The sequence below is a fragment of the Lemur catta genome, chromosome 9 (assembly GCF_020740605.2).
Source record: "Lemur catta isolate mLemCat1 chromosome 9, mLemCat1.pri, whole genome shotgun sequence".
In the NCBI taxonomy this organism is placed as follows: Eukaryota; Metazoa; Chordata; class Mammalia; order Primates; family Lemuridae; genus Lemur; species Lemur catta.
The window spans coordinates 33,347,912-33,363,049 of NC_059136.1; the positions used below are offsets into that span (position 1 = coordinate 33,347,912).

The window sequence follows — 15,138 nt, forward strand, 5'->3', positions numbered from 1 at the left end:
TTATCTGTCAGCTGGCAAGTGATAGAACTAGGGATTGAATCTATACCATCTAGCAACCAAGTCCATGTTCATAACCAACCATCTAGTCTACCCAGACCACAGTACAGCACAATAAGTCATCTGCTTCAGTTAGACAGTTATGAGGACAGAAAAACTCTTCCCCAGAAGAATTTACTATATGAAGTTTCTAAGAATCAAGTTTGATCCTTAAGGCCTTGGTGTCATATGTTATTTTGCTAAAAAAGAAATTTGAGTCATGAACTACAGTGGCTGACAATTGTGCAGCAATGAGTCACTTAACTTGTGGGTTAGCCTAGCCAACTGCCAGCCTGCATGTGTCCACAGCTTTGTTCTCTGCTCCTTATAATATATTTTATAGAAGAAATTATATCTTATAGTGGTTTTCCCAAAGGACCCTCACTGTAGCCTTATGGACTTATAAGACCTGCCCTTGTTCTCAAGAAGGTTATAAACAAATTAGAGAAACAAGACACAAATACATGAAAATGGAAATGATAGGAAAGACAATAAGTGAACTGTGGTTGCATGATCATTTGGACAATTGCCACTGGTGTCCAGAAACATTTACAACACTTGCTTTTCTAATATAATCAGAACCACTGAAAAAATCATTGACTCTCAAAATTCACTGGGATCAGGCTGACAGTCATAAGAAAAGCCAAAAGAAGTGCTTAGTGGCTCAGCAGGGCTATATTTTATCAGAGGCTGCAGTGTCCCTTGTGGTGAATTCAGTGATAACCTACTCATGCATTTATTCTTACACTTTTGTTTTCTTTTATTCCCTCCATGTTTTAGGAGGACAAGTATTACCCGTGAAAACATGTCCTAACAGTGCCCCATGTGCAGCCCTGATGTTGGCTTTGCACAGGACAAAAAACAGCAATAGCCTTTGCAAGCAACATCAAGAATGTATAATGACCTATGCTTTGTACAAACAGGAGGATTCACATTTCCAAAGCCACGCTGGACTGCCTCAACGGTGACTATAATGTAGAAGAGGGTCATGGTAAAGAGAGGAACGAATTCTTGAGGAAGCATAATATAGAGACCTATTTAATTAAGCAGCCTGAGGAGAGTCTGCTGTCCTTGCCCGAAGACATAATCAAGGAGTCCGTGAGCTCCTCAGACAGGAGAAATAGTGGGGCGACGTTCACAGAAGGATCCTGGAGCCCCGAGCTGCCCTTTGATAACATCGTGGGGAAACAGAATGTAAGTCCTCTCTGCCCTCTTCTGGTTGGCCACAACTGCATGCTTGAGCGCATCTCCAGCCCAGATACCTCAGAGAAAACTGATTCATCTTTAACCTTTTCTCCACTGAGCACCATTATTGCAAATGATCAAACATATCTCTGTATCTCCCCAGGACAGAATTAACTTCTGAATGCAATTTCAGGAAATGCCAGAAATGCCAGTGGATTCCTGACACCCTCTCCCTTTTATTTTTTTTAACCTAGTTAAAAATAAGTGTCATGTGAAATTGGAATGTAATTTTACCACACACAAAATAATTGACCCACTTTGGAAAAGATAAACCTGCTGTTATTAAACTAAAAGGGAGGGTCAAGTGCATGAGAATGCCTCTTCTAGGCAGCTGGCCATCAGCAGTTCTGAGCTGCCCTCTGAGATCCAAAATCAGGAGGGCACTGTTGATTTGGGAACCTGAAAGTAGCACCAAGTGATGCCCAGACTTAGGCAGTTCAAGAATAGCATGCAATTTCAAAGCCACCCACATAATTCTATTTTTATATAGTGTGGATTTGCATCTTATATGAAGGACAGGGCTACAAAGTCAGAATGTAAGGAGTAAATCACCAATAACCAAAAGCATTTTTTAAAAAACATTGGAATCACATGAAACCCAAGGAGTTGCTCAGACTCTGGGAGGCAATAGAGGCAGAGGCTTCGCAAGGTCAGGAATCAAAAAAGACAAGGAGATTCTGTCCTCCCCAGAATGCTTGCTCGGAGCACTGGGACAATCACCTGCTCTAATATGGACTTTCCCTTTAACCATTTAGACGGAGCACATAGCGTTGAATTCATGTAAGTTAAATAGTGTAACTCCACCATACTTTCCTGAAGAAACAAATGAAATAAAGCCAATAGATGACTTATCTGGCAGGTCTGGAGCTTTAAATACATAGACCTGAACATTTCTCATTAGCTTGTAGATAAGAAAAATCTCTCTGCTTAAAGAAATTTATAATAGAAAAGGTTAAAATGCTGAAAGTCTTCCCTCTTTCTTCTGCATTTGAAAGATCGATGGGGAACTCTGAGGCTAGGTTATCTTTAATTTTTTTTCTGGTTCTCTGGGAAGGAGCTATGAGACAATGCATGGACCAGAGTCCACTGGGAAAAGCTGCAGATTGAACCTAGCCTGCATGCCTTGCAAGAGTCAACTCTTAGGTTTTTGCGTTTAATTTCTCCCAAACCTATTATGTCCACACAAGTCATAACTAATTACAATGCCTAGTTCTTTCCATCTCTGAATTGGTGCGCATGGTACACTTTGCTGTTGTAGAAAATCATGGTCTTATATACCTCCTGGAGTGCATGCATGGCCAGCTAACAGTGCCTTCTCTGCTGCTTCTGCCTATTGTCAGCTTGAGCCTGAATGTGGGGTATTTAGGGAGAAAAAGATGCATGCCTCGCCCTGAATTCCTCAGTAATTCTGTATAAAGTTCTCTCTCTTAAGTATTTGTTTTGATTTTGATTTTGATTTTTGGAAAACTCTATTTAAGCTGATCGTGGAAATTGAGATAATTTCTTATTATTCTAATCTCAGTCGTACCTGACCTTGCTGCTAATAATTGAGAACCAATGAGAGGTGGATATGCTTGGTTTTATTCCATGATTGATTAATCTTGCTCAATTGTATAAGAATATTTGAAATACCCCTTTGCTTATTTCCTAAAGATACTTGTTGATGTCATCAAATAGTTACTGTAAAAGATGTCATTATTAGCCAATAATTGTTATTCTTGGTGTTTATACCACATAGTTCTTATGATGCCAGAGTTTTGGCTATATATGACCCATCTGTGCCATCTTCAGCATGAATAATCTCAATTCATTTTGATGTCTTCAGACTGAAGAGCCGATGAATGTGTGCTGATATTCACAAATAACCACGTGGCACTAATAACATTTGGGAAATAACTGAGCTGATTAAAATAGTCACAAGCATTCAGAGTTTGTACTTACGCTTAACTCTAGAAGTCAGTGAGCCATATGTGCAATTCAGAGACATAATGTGTCCCTGGAAGAGATCAAGACTGGCCTGGCTGAGTCCATGCTGTGCCAAAACACCCAGTCAATTCCACGGAAGCCCCGACCATCTGAGTGTTTGCATAACACAGATAAAACGTACTAATGCTTCATTGGGGATTTTCCAGCTAAATTGGCCAGATGTTTTGGCTTCTATTGATTCATAGTGTGTGCTTTGAAATATTTTTAATGACACCGGATTGCTGTGTCATATTCTGTGCTATGTAGACAACAGATGTTCAGATAGTTACATCCTCATGTATTCATTCAATCAATAAGGATTAATTGAGCATCTAGTATATGCCAACTACTGTTAGTAAAGAAAAGAGGAAGGACAGACGAAAAATACACTTCAGAAATAAAGTCAGCCAGTAGTATATATTCTTCATGAAGATAGGAGTTACATCTGTTTCGCTTACCACTGTTTAGCTCACAATTAGAACAATACCTCCAAAATCGCAGGGCCTAATTAAAGTTTGTTGAATGAATGAATGAAATGATAGCTACAAGTAGTAAGGAAGAAGAAGCAGGCAAGATTGATTTCTAGGTTTTTTGCTTAGCTGCCTGGGTGGATGATAGAACTGCCAACTGAAATAAGCAATGCTGGAATGGAAGGAGGTTGGGAAGACTGGGCATTCAGTTTAGGATGTTTGAACTTGCGGTACCTGGGAAAATCCTGGGCGAGATATCCAGAAGGCTGCTGAACACATGCTTCTGAAGCTCAGGCATAAAGGAACTGTGCAAGAGATGTGGATCTGGTAGTCCTCAGAATTTGAGAAGCCATGACAGTGAAAGAGATCACTGTAGGGAATATGTAAAATTAAAGAATAAGAAGGCACAGGGCAGACCTTGAGGAATACCAGGTAGAAGGTGAAAGAGAGCAAGGATTCCTTGACAGAGACAGAGAGGAAGCAGTCAAAGTGGTCAGGGGATGTGGTGTCATGGGAGCCTGGAGAGTATAGCATTTTGAGAAGGAGGGGACAGTAAAATGAAGACTGAAAACTGCCTATTGGAATTGGATAGAAGGACATCATCAGCAGGAGGCAGATTTTGTGCGATGGTGAATTCACAATCCAGGTTATTGTAACTGACAGAGAGGGCTCTGAGTTTCCAAGAAGAACTCCAACTACATCCCTGTTCCCTGCCCTCTACCCATTTCAGTAGACTTTCAATGGCTTGGAGGAGCAAGAAATATCACTAATAATTATATCTGGCCCCTTATGTGAGTCTTTCAGTACATACGTGTCTTTGCCTGACCATACTCCCTTGGTTTTCATGTTGTGCATCTTCCCTGTTCCTGTTTCTGCATCCATGTGGGTTAACATTGCTGGTTGGTCCAAGTCTGCTTTCTGGTATCCAGGTTGCTCTTGGACATCCTGAGCACCCGTGCTTTGCAACTGTGACCCCTGGAACGTACAAATGCTCTGCCAATTGAGTTGATGTCTTGGCTTCCTGAACCCTGGCTCAGTTCCCAGTGAGACTTTCCATTCCACTCTAAGTGGAATGAAAGTAAGAAAACTAGAAGGCAAGAAGTTTATGATCACAGGTGGTCCACTGGAATTTAAGATTACAAAAGTAGAAAGTAGGTAGTTGAAGTAGACCAAAAGTGGAAAATTTTACATTTGTGGGAGACCATCCAGAAATTCCAAGGCTAGATTGTCAGTTATCAACATGGTCATTGAATCTCTCAGAATAAAAACAACAGTGGAAATAAAAGGAAGACTTAAGAAAATGTTCCTTATAGTAAAGATTATATTTTTCCCTTCCAGTGCATGCTCTGACTACAATCTATATCTAGGCTTGTGCTCTTGTTCATTCAGTTATTTAACAGGTACTCAATTTACTAGATGCTTGGGATACAGTAATGAATCACTTTCCTCCAAGAACTTGCATCTCAAGGGAGCGTGGAAGGCAGACAATTATCCATAACATAGAAGTGCTATGAAGGAAAGAGAGAGAGAGAGATGACCAGGGAGCAGATAGAATGACTGCAGATAGGATTGTCAGAGCAGGCCACTCTGAAGATTCGATTTGAGTGCTGAAAGGACCCCGCATACAAACAACCAGATGAGCATCCTAAACAGAGGAAACAGCTAGTACAAAGGTCATAAGATGGAAAGTTTAGTGTGTTAGAAGATGAGCAAAAAGGGCCAAGTGACAAGAGCACAGTGAAGAGGGATGAAAGAGCATCAGATGGAGCTGAAGGGGCTAGGAGCTCCATCCTACATGCCTGTTCATGTTGTATTTTATTCCAGGGGAAGTGATAGAAAGGTTATAAGCAGGACAGTAGCATGGATCTGACTGAAATTTTTAAGAGGTCACCTTGGCTGCTTTGTGGATAGTGAACTATAGGGGCAACAGAGGACTTAACAGAGAAAATGCATCTTAGACTTAAGATTTTATGTAGCTATAAAATCTATCATGTGAAGGATATTAATCATTTTAACTGGATTTTTATGACAAGCGATATACCAAGAGTGGCGGAGTTGCTCTTTTAGAAGCAAGGCCCCTTTTCAGAGCCTGAGTTCTGTTCCCCATATATTGTGGAATCATCTCCTTCATCTCATCCAGTCACATTTATTATGGCCTCAGGACCCAGATATTTTTCTATTATTTGTCTAGGCTTTTTTAAACAGTCATATGGGGAAAAGTACACATTTGGTACCTCTATTGTATGTTTTAGTTATTTTTACACAATAGACTGAATTGGTCATTATTGTCATCTTGAAGTTAATGTGTGCATCATGAAGATTATAAATATAGTTGGAATTCTATATTTCACATGAAAAATGGAAAGCAAATGCACTTCATTGCCTGGAGTACAGATAGATATCTACAGGGTCGTGTACGCTGACAGGAATAGAGAGCTCTGAGCCAGGTACCCAGTTGAGGAAAGTATGCACATTCTTTCCAGTTAATTCTCACACCAACATTACAGGGTATGTGTGATGTGCCTGTTTCACAAGTGATAAAATTGTGATTCAGAGTGATCAATGAATTCCCTGCAGTAAGTAACAGAGCTGGAATTCGAACCCACTATGACTCCAAAAGCCACATGCTTTCCATCAGACTGCACCGCCTCCCTCTGTGTGGCCTGAAGACATGTGCTGTGTTTCTACCTTCTACTCGTTCTCAGATCTGTCAGTCTCAGGAGACATGTGAGTGAGTATATGTGTACTGTGTGTGTGTGGTGTGTATGTGTTATGTGTGTATGGTGTGTGAGTATGTGTATATATGTGTGGTATGTATGTGTGTGATGTGGGTATATATGTGTATGTATGTATGGTATGTGTGTGCTTGTATTCAAACCTTGACATATATGGGTCACTTGCCCACCAAGGCCATTTAGAAATTTTATGTAAAAGCTTCAGGAAACGACCGGATTTTCCTCCAGCTAAGTTTTGGAAATCCTACCCTGAAAGATCTCATCACCTGAACGTCCTGGTATGATGGTTGTTTGCATGGAGAAAGGCAAAGCTGGGCAGCCTCTCACATCTGCCTCATAGTAAAACAAACAACCCTTTGCTGTAGTCCCACTTGAACTGGAGAATGCGGAGACCAGAAACAAAGGCAGTGTGGAGAGTGGGGAGCTGGCTGGGTGGGCAAACAGGGTAAAAGAACATACGGAGGTTACGGTACCTTCACCAGTTCCAGCTGGGACTTCTCTTAGGTCCTGTTCTCTGTATTCATTGGAATGATTCTCATCTGATCACTGTCCTGATTAAAACCCTCATGTAGACCCAGGACTGATTCTCAGATTCCTCAAAGTAAACTGGTTAGTCCTGCAGACTGTGAGTCTTGTGATGTTGGGTAAAATCTCTGCAGGACCCAAAATTTGCCTGTATGATAATGGAAGGGCCTGAATGGAAACTCTGAAGAACTGAGTTTTAGCTCTGGCTTCCCCACTTACTACTAAGGGACCTTGGGCAACCCCTTCTGCCCACCAAGGCTCTGTGTCCTCACTTGTACAGTGGCAGCACTGGACTGGATGATCCAACAATTCCTTTCAGCTCTGACATTGCCTCATTCAATTCCTCCACTCAGACACATGCTGGGAGACTATGGCTGTACTGGTGAGTTACATATACTCCAGAATCCTATGATCCAAAGCCCAGAGGATAAATAATTCATTGGGAATCAATGGGAATATCCACTGTTTATAGTTATGCTTATCCTAGTGAACTGTCTTAAAGCGTGTGTATTAAATTCAGCAATAGAAGTTAAAGCAAAAAAGCAAAAGTACTCAAGGTAAAATCACACCTAACCAGGGAATGAAATTTACCCTTTCCATTAGCATTCTAGGTAACTGAGTTTTGATTTTATATAGATAAACACCCAAACATCATTACAAACATCATCATACTTTGCCTACTTTCAAGGTCTTGCTTTCTACATGATCATTATATTCTCTTATTGAGAAATGTTGATCCCTGGGATTTGACTTCTTTCCTTCTTTGTTCTGCCCGTAAAGGGCAGGATTCAAACTAAGTGACAGTCCCCCTTTTTGTGTGTGTGCATACACACGCTATGAGAAAAACAGCCCTCTATACATTCAAACTCATTTTACTTTTATCATTCAACTCGGAAAGGGCAGTCCCACCAAGATGCTCATTTGTTCACTCATTCATTCAGTCATTCATTTATCAACTACTGATAGAGAAACTACAGTTTCCCAGGTGCTACAGATAGACAGATGAAGAAGGCAGACCAAGTGCCCTCAGGAGCTCACAGTTTGGTGGTGTTACTAACAGGCCAACAGGCTCAGTGGGAACATTGCTATGATTATGACAGGACAGTGTAGTAGAGGGGGGAAGATTGATCTGAGTTAATCAGGGAAGACCTTCCCAAGGAAGTGACACTTAAACTGAGACCTACAGAAACAGGAGGTGAGCCAAGAACGAAGGAACGAGACCCAGGAAGAGAGGAAGAGCCAGGCTACCATCTCAACCCAGGTGTCCTTGCTCAAGAAGCACAGCTCTTTCCTCACAGAGAACTCTGACCTGAAATTTCTCCCCTTCAGTACACCTAACATATTGAATATTGGTCTTAAAAAAGAAAGTGTGTCTTCAGAGCTTACTGCTCCTGCTGCAGAATATCTGATTGTATTCAATCTCCATATGCAGAAAATCACAGGCAAGTTTTTCCCCACAGATAATTTGTATTTAACCCATTTTAACATCAGATTAAGTTTTGATGCTTATTGGATGGGACATCTGTAGGCTTAGGGTCAAGAACATGGAAGGCTTTTGAAGTTTCCCTGAAGTCAATCTGCACTCTTCTAGTAACATGGCTTTTTCTGACAGTGAAACTCCGCAGACTGTCCTTAGCACCAACTCTGAAGATAGCTGCTGAGTTCAGCCAGGAAGAGTCATTACAGGTGTCTGGTTTTTCACTCTGTTCAGAAAGGCAAGTGGATTTGAAGCCTTCCAGAGAGCACTGAGTGGATTAAGCAGACAATTTGATTCATTTACTTCAACTAATCATCCTTCCTTTTTCTAAAGTTCCTGGGGTGGACTAAGGTGGAAGAGATAAAGGTGGAGATAGGTATGAAGCTCATGGAGAATTGCAGCTCTGAAAATGTGCATTCAAGTTGTCAAACATACAACACACAGACTGTGATTACTCCATGACCAACAACTGGCTAAAATTTTCTAAACAAACTAGTTGAACTCTTCTTTCACCAGAGATTGGCTAGTTGTTTGGGAAGTCATAAAATTGTGACCTGATGAATAAGAACCAATAAATGTAAAGGATTTTAAATAGGTGAAGGTAAATGTATGTATAATATTTTAAATTCGTGAAGATAGGTAGGAAAAGAAAGAAGAAAAATCTGGATTTTTTTTCCCTCAATTTGAAAACAAAAAAGTGCAATTTATTTTATGTAAATCTTAGCACTCACTTTTCCAATGGCTGGGCTCAGATTCTTATTGTAAAATTTCTTCATTGAGGTACATCAGGATTGTTCTCATCTTTTTGCCACCAAGGATACCTTTTACTGCTTTGACGCAGTGCAATTTATGTCTATGAAGGTATTTCTTTCCAAAGTTGCATTTGGTGTGAATGAATTTGTATTCTCATGTTTTAAAAGTACTTTGGTGCATGTGTCATGCTCTGCACAACAAACGTGTCTTATCACTCTCAGGTGATGGGATTCCAACCAGAGAAAAGACACCTAATATTCCTGTCGGCCTGAACAGCCCCATCTTGGCTGCTTGTGTACACACTTACTTTTGCTTCACCTAGGGTCAGAGGGAAATCACAGTGACCTACCTTCAGCAAGTGTGCAATATGGGCGGACGCTGTTTTAAAGGTCCCCTCACAACTCAAGGATCCCCAAACTACTATTGTGAAGTCCAGATTATGAACTGCTAGATTTGGCAGCATCTGTTCTTCAGTCTCCTAAAGGATCACTTCACACTGTGAGATAATAAGGATTCCATATCTGGTGGGTACTTAAACACAGGACCCCTTCTGAGTGATAAACTCAGAAACAAACACTAAGGATAATAACAGCCCAGAAAAGCTAAACTAATTAGACCCTTCCAACAGGAAAGGGGTGTGGTAGGAAGGTTAGGGTGGGGAATTAGAAGCCACAAAGTCCCAAAGATGTAATAGTTTGGCTCTAACCTGGGTGGTTTCTTCTTTTCCCAGTTTTGCCCTGCCACAACTGGTGAAAAGTAAGAGAGGCTGGATTCTTGAAGGTCAGTAATTTGTTGATTCATTGGAAACAAATTAAGGAAAGCATCAATAACTAAATTTGATTAGTGAATTATATAACAGGAGTCTGAAAAAGCTCATACATACTGATGGATTTAAAACACCAAACAGGAGCAATTTACCAGCAACTAAGATATAATACTTCTTTTACCTACCTAAATAAAAAGTTAGTTCTGAACCTTAAAAGAGCTAAAAGTTTAAATACTTCTTGTATTTCAATTTCCCCAAATTTATTTTAAGAAAACACACACACAAACACACACATCCGTTAAACACGCACAAACACACACTTTCTTTTCCCCATGGCATTGACATTTCTCAAAAATGGACATCTTTGATGTTCACAAGAAAACTGAGTAACTTAGGTCCTGATATATGTTTGTTTATTCATTTCCTGAGCTAAAATTCTCCAGGTTGCCGACCCAAGGTCATTCAGTCAGTGGGATAGTGATCACCTTTCCAACCACAGCTTATGACGTGTCAGCACAGCCATATCAGCGTTAGCGGTACTTAGATTCACATCTATCCGCAGCCCTATAAATAAACCATTAATGTTTCAGCTTCTCTCTCCCCAACTCACAAGTCACATGTGAAGCAGGAATCCTGCCTCCATTCCTGCATCTTACCCTATCCCAGCACTTACACGACCCCTAACGCTGAGATAAAGTCAGTGTTGAGGTTTGCATGTCTGTTCCACACATTACTATGCATGTGATATTTTAAAAGATAAACATTCAATTAACAACTTGCCTCAATTCATGTGGCTTTATAGTAGTCACATCTAAATGGATGTGCCAAGTTCTGTTTCAGCCAGTTCTGTAAAAGTTTAACGATTTTTTTTTTTGTTATTATAAAAGTGGCCCAAGTGTAAAAAGACTCAGATGCAATTGCATTTCCCCAAGTGATATTAGGATCTTCTTTCTGAGGAACTCAAAGAATAATATCAGAGTCAGGAATCCAGCTAATAGATGGATCGGTGGAATAGAGTTAGGCAGGCTTGTCAGGCAGGACAGAAGCTATGTCAGACACAACTTATCCTGAGTTAACCTGACTGTGGTCTGTGGTCCAGGACTCAGGAACAAAATCTGGAATGCTGGAGATTCCTTCCGTGGGCTCTGAGTCTTCTCATCCTGAGAGCTCTGCCCGATCACCCGGACTTGTGGCTGGGTCTGGAAGTGCAGCCTCAGCTGAACACTTGCCCACAGCACGTCCAAACAGAGCCAAAGCCAGGATCCACCAATAGGTTGAATGGAAGCAAGGGGTGAGGCATTTAATGCCAGGCAAAACACACACCGGGAAGAGAACCTGGCACAATGTTTGAATATTCCAGAACCTTAACCCCAAAATGAATGAAGTTTTTTCATAATCCAGCTTATCAATATTATTTGAAAGTTCGAGAGTGAGGTTGTGAGGTTCAAATGAGTAGCAAAATAGTAAATGCCTGCTACGGGATCAGAGCTAGGGACTCTTCCCCTGTCATTGTTTTATTCTCTTCATCACAAGGAGATTGAGATTTCAGGACCAAGTGACAAAGGTCAACCAAAGGATCTCACAGATCCTTTAATCTCTACCAAATTCAACATTCAGAAAATATTTGGAAACTTCCAATTCTGCCTAACGGTGGAAACGATAATTGTCCAAATGGCTTGAGCCTCAGACTGACATTGTTTGCTCATGACTGGGGACTGGAAACCAGGCTACAGAGGTGTGCTGGATCCTACAGCAGGCTTGTTAGAAGTGACTGGACGATTATTTCAGCAAACAGAGTGGACATTATCACCCTTTTTTGTGGTTTCCTGGGGCAGAAGCTATGAGACTGTTACAAAAATTACTTAAACCTCTTCCCACGGCAGAACCTCATAGGCTTCCTCCCACAGTGAGATCTCATTAAACATTCATTTGCTTTGTTTGGAAAACAGATCATGGTGACATAAATATTCAAAAAAGAAAAGAAAAAGTAATCAGGATTCCTAACTAAAAAGCATCAAAGATCATTTGGATGCGACATTTCATTTTCTCTTAGTACAGACAGGAAAGTTGCAACAATCTTGACTAACAGGGAATGCTTACAGGGAATGGCCCAATTCACTAGCACTTCCACTCCCATAAAAAGGAAAAATGTTTATATGGCAGGTCCCGGGACACCTCATGTGGATATTTTCCTAGGGATTCCCCCAGTCAGTGTTTACTCAAATGCCACTTTGCACCTTTTTACCAGACACATATCACATCTCACCTCCAAGGAAATCTCTGCTCTCAATCCCCAGATTTGAGGAAAAAAGATAATTGTGCCCTTTTAAAATATAACAAGCATTCTCCCTGAGGTCCTAAATGCAAACCATTGTAGGCTAGATCACCCCAGAGCTTTCCCAAGATGCGAGCTTTCTTTAAAAACTAAATAAATAAGGGATAAGTATTTAGGATGATGGATATATTAATTAGCTCGATTGATTCAATCATTCAATATTATATGTGTATATGATAACATCACTGCGTCCCACATAATTGTATATATGATTATAATATGTCCAAAAAAAGGATACAAAATAACCTTTTTTTAAAAGTAGGAGCCTTGTCTTCTGGGGTTGGATTGGCATTTTAACAAACAGAGGAATAAAAACCAGCTCAAGCATGTAGTGCAGGCATGCTCTTATTTAGGCTTAGTATTTCTCCTGTGTCTTGGAGGACACAAGAAGTGAGATAAGAACTGAAAGGTAAAAACCTCTGCCTTTTCCACAACCCAAAGTCTGCAGATGGCAAGTTTGAAACAGAGTGACAGAGGCCTCCAAGTTAGGCACAGAAAAATGCTGCGACAGGTGTGATGAAAGGGTGGTCCAAGAAGTGGTTGAAAAAGTCATTGGCCCTACCTACTTCTGAGTGCAGACTCTAGCATGGAACTGGAAACAAGAAGAGTCTTTGGGGAAGGAAAGGCTGTCTCAGCATAGGAGGCAGAGGCCCCACGGCTATGCCCTGAGCTTGTTGGACCTCGCATCCTCTCTAGATCTTTCCCAAATTAGCAATGAGCTGGCGCACCTAGTGGGACCTCAGTCACCGATACCTATGGCTAAATCTCAAGACTGCCCCATCTGCCTCATAGGGGAACTAATAAAGGATCAAACCCTTTCCCTAATGACTTTAACCTTCTTCCACAAGCTAGCTCATGGAAAACATGCAAGCTGAAGGTAATCCAGGTGTTGGTCCCAGAAAAAGCTCAAGTTTACCACTTTCCAATCTATGGTCTCTGGTGCTCTAACAGCCAGCACTGGGAGGTAGGAATGGGAGAGGCATTCTCTGAATTCCAAAAATCCAAATAAAGCCTTACACCGACAAGCATCATAAGGTTTCCTTTAGAGGCTCTTGCCCTTGGCTGGAATATCAACTGTCCTGGTAGTGCCTTTTATCTCATATTGATCAAAAGCTAGGCATTTGAGCAGTAGGAAAATAAACTACTTTTTATTTAATACAGTTTGGTAAACAGAACCTTTCCAAATTTGGAGTCCATTTAGGAAAGAACAAAAAAAACTAAAGAAACTTTTGGTAGCAAAAGGCCAGAAACACTGCCCTAGGAATAATCTTCTTGTAGAGACATTCACCTTTTCATCCATGCATGTATCCATCCATCCATTCATTCCTTCCACACATACTTACTAGGAACATAGCAAATATGCCAAGGGCTGGAGAGTCCGTTACAGGTAAAACACAGCTCCTGACCTCAACGACATCAGAGTCTAGAGGAACAAACACATAATTCAGCAATAACAATGAATCACAATAATTGCTGTGCTAAGGGAAAGTGCAGGCTCCGAGTAGGCTTCCTGGAGGAGGTGACGTCTGAATTGATTTTTAAAGTAGCCTTAGGACATATGCCTAGATGCTGCATGTTTCAATGCATAAAATATAATAAACTGAATAATTGTTTAATAGGTCAGATTATGTCGAGTGTCTGAGCTCTAGCGCAAAGTCGGATGTCATTTGCATTAAGCCGATATTCTGTGCAGTAGTAAACACAGCATGGATAAACTAGAAAGCATTGTGCAAGAAGCTGTGTCACCTGTGGAATGACTAGGGAAAGCAAAGCCATTTTGCTGGAGAAGAAAGTTAAGGACATTAGAAGGCAGCCACATGGAAGAAGATAGATAGATCTTATTCAAAGATGAGAAACAGGTCCAGTGGGTGGACGTTGTGAACAAAAGTAGAGAACTTTAGAGAACTGTTTCCCAAACAGCAGTCCATGGAACATGTAGAGGCAATTTAAGAAAATGGGGGTTTGTGGTCAAAAAAATATGGCAGATGCAGAGTTTAAAATTCTTGTTTCTACAGAACTTACCGGTGCCTTTATCTCAATAAAGTGTACTGTGAGATTCCAATAGGAGGATAAGAATTTTTTCATTCAATAAACATGCACTAAGGGGCTACAAATTATCAGGGATTGGCATAGGCACTGGGAATAAAGACACAAACAAAACAGAAAAAGTCAAGGTAAGGAGAAATGGCAGTAAACAAGTAATGAATCTACATTTTCTAAACTGGTCCACAGAACCACTACAAAAATGAAGCATCCCTTCATTCTTGTTGCTTGGACACACTTCTGAGAAAGGATGAGTTGGGAAGATTTAATAATGCAATAGAGTACTCCAGCACTGAAACTATGTGAGCTGATTACAGTGTCTATGGGGATGCTTTACAGGGTGTTTTGGGATTGGAATATGTGATCCATAAGAGCCAAAGTGTTTTTGACTCAATAAAACTGGGTGTTTCAGATAGTACACCTTCAGCCTGAAATCTTGCTGGGAAGAATTTATTTACTGTGACAAACTAATTAACACATACCAAAGTTTATGGCCATCCATGAAGTGATAGGATCTATAGAAAAAGTAGAGTTTTAGTGAGTACATAGATTAAAAAATGAGTTCCAAAGAAAAGTCTCCTGGTCATAAACCAGATGATGAGCTTAATAGGATTTGTGACTTCCCCCACCCTACTCAAATGCAGTTTACAAAGGGCTGTCCAGACCATCTGATTATAATATTCACCAGAACCCCCAGACTGTCAGGCAAGACCCTATCTTCAGAAACTTGGGCTCAGAAGGGACTCTGGTTCTCATATGATCTTTGATCTGCCTTAAGTGCCTATAAG

At 40.7% G+C, this 15,138-nt stretch overlaps 1 protein-coding gene across 2 annotated transcripts in view; it reads left to right on the top strand.

Moving 5' to 3' along the window:
• ADCY8 (adenylate cyclase 8) overlaps positions 1–15,138 on the top strand; it is a 216,352-nt gene that overhangs the window by 119,983 nt on the left and 81,231 nt on the right. For both annotated transcript variants that reach the window (XM_045560407.1, XM_045560408.1), the window contains exon 7: positions 960–1,230. In XM_045560407.1, coding sequence (XP_045416363.1) covers positions 960–1,230 — 271 coding nt within the window. The remainder of the gene's footprint in view (positions 1–959; positions 1,231–15,138) is intronic.